General features: G+C 38.2%; 1 protein-coding gene across 1 annotated transcript; it reads right to left on the bottom strand.

Moving 5' to 3' along the window:
* Positions 1-1144: 1144 nt before the first annotated feature.
* On the bottom strand, positions 1145-6939 carry LOC111050762 (cuticle protein). Its single transcript, XM_039426425.1, has 2 exons — positions 6661-6939; positions 1145-2356 (listed from the first exon to the last, which is right to left on the bottom strand). The coding sequence occupies exons 1-2, from the start codon at positions 6670-6672 to the stop codon at positions 1250-1252; spliced, it is 1119 nt and encodes a 372-aa protein (XP_039282359.1). The 5' UTR covers positions 6673-6939; the 3' UTR covers positions 1145-1249.
* Positions 6940-7376: the final 437 nt, after the last annotated feature.

Genomic DNA, 7376 nt, shown 5'->3' on the forward strand with positions numbered 1-7376 from the left:
AAGCCATAAAAATAATAAACATAGTGACCATTAAAATTAATAAATATCAATTAAATTTGATACACTATATTACATGACTAAAATCCAAAAAACAACTCTTTCTCAAATTGGGAGAGTTCTGAAATGAAGAAAACCCTAAGGCTGATAGATCTCTCGTGTTAGATTCATCCGCCAACGTCAGAACATTCATCTCATTCATGAGGAATTGAAATCAGAAAAGATCTCGATTTAGTTTCATCAATTTTGTTGTAATTTCAATGCAAGGTTGCATGACTAATAGTCTAGTTCCAGTTGGCAATAGTACCAATTCATGTTGTGTGAAGTTGATTGATTAATCATCATTTTAAGATAGATTTGAAACTTGAGGTTTTGCCTTAATCGATTCTGACGTTATCAAAACAATTAATCATAGCTATTTTCAACAAGTAATTCAGAGTTCCGCTGCATCTATATTATGTACATAATCATAAAATGATCGATACTTCCTTGATATGGGGAGTCCCAGAAAGGTGACAGACAAGATAAACTCTTCTTGTCTGTGGTGATATTTTGTCATATTTGTCATAAAGAAGGGGGAAAATTAAAAACGTATGAGTTACTAAGAGCTCAAATAAGTTTATAGTTTTTGCAGGTCTGCTATATCGTCTATGACAAAAGTTTTGTTGCTTCTACCCTCATCCTTCTTTATCATTATACTGTATACGGTAATAGAAGATTCCATTGAACCATTGAAGGTTCATATATTAACTCTTTTCATAACATTCATCATATCAATTGTCGTAAGATATCAACAGAGTAAATGGTAAACAATATAATTGGAAGATTGTTTACTCCCTTGAAATGAATACATTATTGCAATTTCGTCAAGTAAGGAAAAAATTGTAAGTAATATTTGAATACTTCTTTGCTCAACTATAGATCTACTAGAGGAAGAGATGCAGGGAGAACGAGAAAGAGATTAGTTCCGGAACAGGTCAATTAATAAACTCAGTCCTTGAAGTGGAGATGATGAGAAGATGATGACGAACTTTCAAACACCAACTTCCATGATATCCATTAAGAGGTTATTTGAACAATCGAGAATAGATTATTAAAAATATTCCTTGTTGGATTAGGAAGTCATTTAAATAAATGACACACAATATACGATTCGAGTTTTATGATTTTTTATTGAATGTTTTTACAAAAGCTTATTATTATAAATAAGAAGTTTTGAGAAGTGAGGAGCATCATGTACTAGGGTGTCAGTCTAATAATGGTAGCTGGCTGGTCCAGATGTGTAGGTGACAGTGGGGGCGGCGTACGAGTGAGCGGCGTATGCAGCGGGGGCGGCGTATGCGTGTGCGGCGTATGCAGCGGGGGCGGCGTACGAGACAGCGGGGGCAACGGTCTTAACGACAGCGGGTGCGGCGTAGGTGTGTGCGGCGTATGCGGGGGCGGCGTAGGAGACAGCGGGGGCAACGGTCTTAACGACAGCGGGGGCGGCGTAGGTGTGTGCGGCGTATGCGGGGGCGGCGTAGGAGACAGCGGGGGCAACGGTCTTAACGACAGCGGGTGCGGCGTAGGTGTGTGCGGCGTATGCGGGAGCGGCGTAGGAGACAGCTGGGGCAACAGTCTTCACAACGGGGGCGGCGTAGGAGACAGCTGGGGCGGCGTATGCCTTACCGTAGTAAGCTGAAGCGTAAGGGGTGGCGTAGGAAGCAACAGCTGGGGCGGCAGCGTAAGCGGGAGCGACAGCCTTGACAACGGGGGCAGCGTATGCAGCGGGGGCGGCGTAAGAGTAGGCCGATCCGTAGCTGTGTGCGGCGTAAGCTGGAGCGTAAGCTGGGGCAACAGTCTTGACGACGGGAGCGGCAGCGTAGGTGGAGTAGGCAGGGGTGACTAGGGGAGCGGCCTTAACGACTGGGGCGGCGTAAGTGGAGGGTGCGGCGTACGCGTAAGAGGTGACAGCGGGGGCGGCGTAAGAGGTAGCCACTGAGGGGTAGGCAGCTACGGCGGGGGCAACAGCCTTGACGACTGGAGCGGGGGCGGCGTAGGTGGCTCCGTAGTAGGATGGAGCGTAGGCCTTGACGGCGGGGGCGGCGTATCCGTAAGCGGGAGCGGCGTATCCGTAGGCGGGGGCGGCGTATCCGTAGCCTCCGCTGGTGGAGGTGCTCACTGACTTGGAGCTGTAGGAGTGGGGAGAGCTGACAGTCTTGGAGAACTGTGACAGGGAGTCTCCGGCGTAGCCCTTGAGGGTCTGCTCGTGGGAGGAGCCGACGTATCCGTCATAGCCGAGGGCGGTGCTGTAGGTGCTGTAGGCAGCTGGGCCTCCGGCCTGGGTGCCGCTGAGCACGGCCAAAACGCAAACTACCACCTAAAAACACACCAACAACTAGATTAACAAAAATTGCTTCTTCAAAACAATCCCTTACTATATCGTAATTAACACACTGTAAACACGCAATGACAATCACCATTACCAAACGAGTTTTGAATATTTCATAAATTTTTATTGTTTTCAATTTCACGCAGTCGAATCCTTAGGGCCAAGCCATACAAAGCGTTTTTTCAGGCGTTTCCAGACGAGTCAGGAGGGCAGGATGCTCTCCGATTGACAGATTATCAGCTATCAGCTGATTCCCGAACGCCAACATCAGCTGTTAATCAGCCAATCGGAGAGGTTCCTGTCCTGCCAACTCGTCTGAAAACGCCTGAAAATATGCTGTATGTGGCTTATCCCTGATTTTACAGCTGATTGTTATAACAAGTGAGCATTCTTGAAAATGAGCGGAAGACGTCATAATTATTAATCAAATGATTCAGTCAGCATTCAAAAATGACTGATTGAAAACATGACTGAATGTATTCTAATGCAAGGGTGCCCTTGCGTCTTGCGTACTTTTGGGAAGGGGGGCTCAGAGATAAATCTTGAGGTGGTCTCGAAAAAGAAGGTCAGCAGTGTTCAAAATAATGACTGAAGACGGGGTTCCCAATTTAGAGGGAGGCAGGAGCTTTATTTTGTTTTTAATTTTATGGGGGTGCGTCTTTGAGCTGGAAGGGCTCATTAGGCACCCCTGTCCTAATTAGTATGTAAATTAAGGCTAGTATTTTTGCATTTTCGAGCTCTTATTGGAGTTTAAATTGACATTATAAATTGAATGAAAAAGACTAGGAAATTGTCAAAAAAAATTTTGACAATTTCTTAGTCTTTTTCATTCAATATGAATAATTACCACAATATCAACTTCTCAACTACACAAAAAGTGACATTATAAATGTTTACCAAAACTAATTACGAACTTACCGAGTTTTTAAAGAATGAATACGATAAATATAATTGGAAAGAGTATTCGCATTACAAACAAAATTGAAAACAATATGTTTGTTGTGTCAAATATTGAAATCAACATTCTCATGAAAGTACTGGCGTTATAGAAATACAATGTATATGCTGATAGACTTCTTTGTGCATTGTCAAATCAATAATCGAATTAGTTATATATTGTTACAATTGTCAGCCCTATACAAAGGAAACTCACTGATAGTTCCAATTTGGGAGAATAATATTATTCCTGCTAGTTCTCATGAAAGTACTGGCGTTATATATAAGTACAATGTCTACTAAATTCAGATAGACTTCAACAATTTGTGCATTGTCAATACAATAATCGTATTAGTTATATATTGTTATAATTGTCAGCCCTATACAAATTGAACTCACTGATAGTTTCAGTTTGAGAGAATAATATTCCTGCTAATCATAATCCACTGAATGTAATTCGTAGAAGCATTCACGAGAGCTACGCTTATTTGTGTTGATACCGAGAAAAGCGTAGTTTCAATTGAAAGTCATGTATAGAGTAATTCCATATAATCCACATACAGTATTACTGAAAAGGTTTCCCCGGTCCAATTGCAGTTTAATTCAATCAGGGATGCAATTTGGCCATGTCCAATATTCATCAAATTCTATGGAGTTATAGATCAAAAGTGCTTGATGGTTTTAGGAAGCTTTAGGATGGTTCCATTTAGAAGGATAACAATTTTTTTTAATCTATGGAGTTATATATCAAAAGAGCTTGATGGTTTTCAGGAAGCTTTAGGATGGTTCCATTTAGAAGGATAACAATTAATTTTAAAACATTCGATGGAGTTATACATCAAAAGAGCTTGATAGCTTTCAGGAAGCATTAGGATGGTTTCAGAGAAGAATAACAATTCCAATTACAGAACAATTGAGGAATATGTGAGACAATACCATTGTGCTATTTTAATCGAATCGCGCATCTTATAATCAATTAATAATTAATATCAAATCTATAAAATCAATCAATATAACATACAACTACAATATCACGCTACGACAACGTTTTCCCATCTACTTTGAAACAGGCAAATAGGGAAATAGGGTAATTAACAGGACGTACAACAAATATGAAATATCAAGTTTTAAAGATTGTTTGATTTTCGAAATATTCAAAGAAGGCAAACATTTAGCTCTCAAGGCACAAGAGGTGAACACATTTGCATGCTTTTAATGGGGAACAACCAGGTCCCCGTTTCATAAAAATTTAGAAGTCCTGTAATACAGGAACAGCTGATTTTATCGGCTATATTGAACATGTAATTGGAATGGTGATTCTCCTGTATTACAGGACTTGTAACTTTTATGAAACAGGCCCCAGTAATCAAATCAAACTATACGGGTACTCCATCACGATTTCAAATCAAATCATTTTTTATTCTGATGAAAGCACAATACTATTGAATCGATTCACTACCACTATTAAGCTGTCATAATTTTTGCAGTGAAATTTCCTATCTTATCTATGATTGAAAGGTAATAAAACAAAATTACATGGATTAAGCGTGCTCAAAGAGTGATCAGCTAATAAATAACGTGAAAGTATATGTGCTGAATACGATTTACAAATACATTTCAATCGTGGGATTGTCCTATTATACGAGTATGTCATCCATATGAAACTATGAATCAGACTGAAATGCATAGCCTATCTCAGTTGCCCAACTCTATTACAATAATGGAAGACGCCCACGTGATAATACGGTAGGAGCAAGTTTGATTGTGCGAGCAATTCTCGAATATTAATCGAACTATTATGATCTGCTAGAGTTTATCACCCAGTTGAGGAACACTTTCACTATTACGCTCTTTTATAATCGGTGACAGTAGCTCATTGATTTAAAAAATATCAATATCCTACTGAAGTGTTGGATGAAAAAAAAGCCGGTACAAATTTGAATAAGACAAGATTGCTGAGAATAAGCCTTGTAGATTATTGTACTGTACAGGTTTTTCAAACATAATATTTTTTAACATTACTCCCTAGAGTTATTTGAAACAAAATTGCTGACAGAATAACTTTTATAAACTAGTGCTAGGATATTTCCAATAGGAAATTTTACAATGATTGTTGAATTTGAAGCACCTGTTGTTACAATATATTCAGAATGAGGACTAATTTTAAGAAAGTTATTATTATAATGATATTCATTATACTATCAATTATTACTCAATGGATTTTGATTTGTTCCATTTTAAAAATATAGCTTATTGTGACTTTAGAAAATGTGTTATAGTGTCACTATAAGGATAGGGCACTTTCAAACAAGATTGTATTCATTAGTAAACATTAGCAAGCTTGATTGGCTCAAAAGGTACTCAATTGGTGGGTTCACAAAAGTTAATAAAATAATATTTTTCACCTCTTCACCTTTGATGAGGAGTTGAGGTTGTTATAAAAATTTATCTACAATAATAATCTCTCATTGGAAAATATTTTTATTGAGGGGGATTTTAAAATTCCGATAAGTGATGATATTCAATGCACTCTGTTCCAAATTTCAAAGAAACACTAAAAACTGTTGAACAATGATTGAATTATTCTTGTTGGAAATGGATGTTGTAAAATCTGGCAAAACTTTACTGAAAATCAAGATTTCCATTGAATTCACTATATTTTGCATAAAAGATCTTCTAATTTTCCTTCAAATTCAACTCCAACTTTCGAATGAATTATATTTGGGTACAATCATTATTTGAATGCAAAACTTCGAGAAATACAAGAGAAACACTGATCCTGTTGCCCACTGATCAAATTATTCTAGTTGGAATCGCATCTTGTAAAATTCGCTGTCAATAAAGTTTACTGGAAAATTTAGATTTTATTTGAATTCTACAGAATATTTTCAATAGAAGAAAATGTTCCTTGAGTTTCCCTTCAAATTCTATAGGCTACCGTATGTTTATAATGATCAGGCACTTTCAAACGTATTATTATTACAATATTAACAGGAAGAATTATTTTAAGTAACATTCGTATTTTGATAGGTTCCAAAATTGGGTAAGAACGTAATTTTTAATTGAAATATATTTGGGTATACTCATTATAACAAAAAATTGAGAGACTTTTTTTCAAAAATTGCAATACTCAAAATACAAAATTAATTAAGATTAAAAGAAACACTGATCCTTTGCTGAAAAATTTAGATTTTTTTTCGAATTCTAAATTATTTAAATTAAAGACAAATTTCCTCGAATTTTCCTCCAAATTCAACACTGTGATTTTCTATTTTCCATTGAAAAATATATTTTCACTGAACAACTTTGAGAAAATGGAATAAGTATAGCAAGAAACGATAAGAGTGCAAACTTACCTTGAAGTACATGATGTGTGATTGAAAGTGAGACTGTGAGTGGACCAGGTGAGGCAGCCAATTTATTTATATAGGCGATCACGGCTACGGCCAAACTGGTCGCCATTCAGTTAGCCATTCGCAGGCCGCATGCCACAAGGCATGCTACATGGGCAACACATAATGTATGCCAGTACATGCCAGTAGGTGGCAAGGCATGGTCGTTTACACGGGCAACAGTTACCACTTACCAGTAGGTGCTAGTAATCTTTCGCAAGGTGCTCTGGATCGGATTATCAAGGTGGGGCCGGGTGGAGTGGGACAGAAGAACTAGCCCTTGACCCTCGGGAGGAAGGACCTCCCTTCGGCGACGACCTCGCTTACGCAACTTACCATCCTCGCATGTCGCTATCCCACTCACATTCCGTGTGCCTCACTCGCACACCTTGCATCTTGCTTCGACCGGCTCGGCGTTCGTCAACCGGTGCCAGTTGACATTTAGAGCAGAAGGGCTAATCTGCATTCATAATTTTCGTATCAAATGTTGAATAATACTGAATACTCGTAAAAAGTGTTCGGATAATAAGCTTCTAGAATAATCGTTATCACTTCATTGCAATCAGATAAAATATTCTTCATTTTGATTGTATTTCATGATAATTCAATGAAAGTGTGTTGTACCTACTTTAGTTTGAGCTATTGGTATTTGCTTCAAAATTTGCATGCAACAAAAATTC

The sequence above is a fragment of the Nilaparvata lugens genome, chromosome 4 (assembly GCF_014356525.2).
Source record: "Nilaparvata lugens isolate BPH chromosome 4, ASM1435652v1, whole genome shotgun sequence".
NCBI lineage: Eukaryota > Metazoa > Arthropoda > Insecta > Hemiptera > Delphacidae > Nilaparvata > Nilaparvata lugens.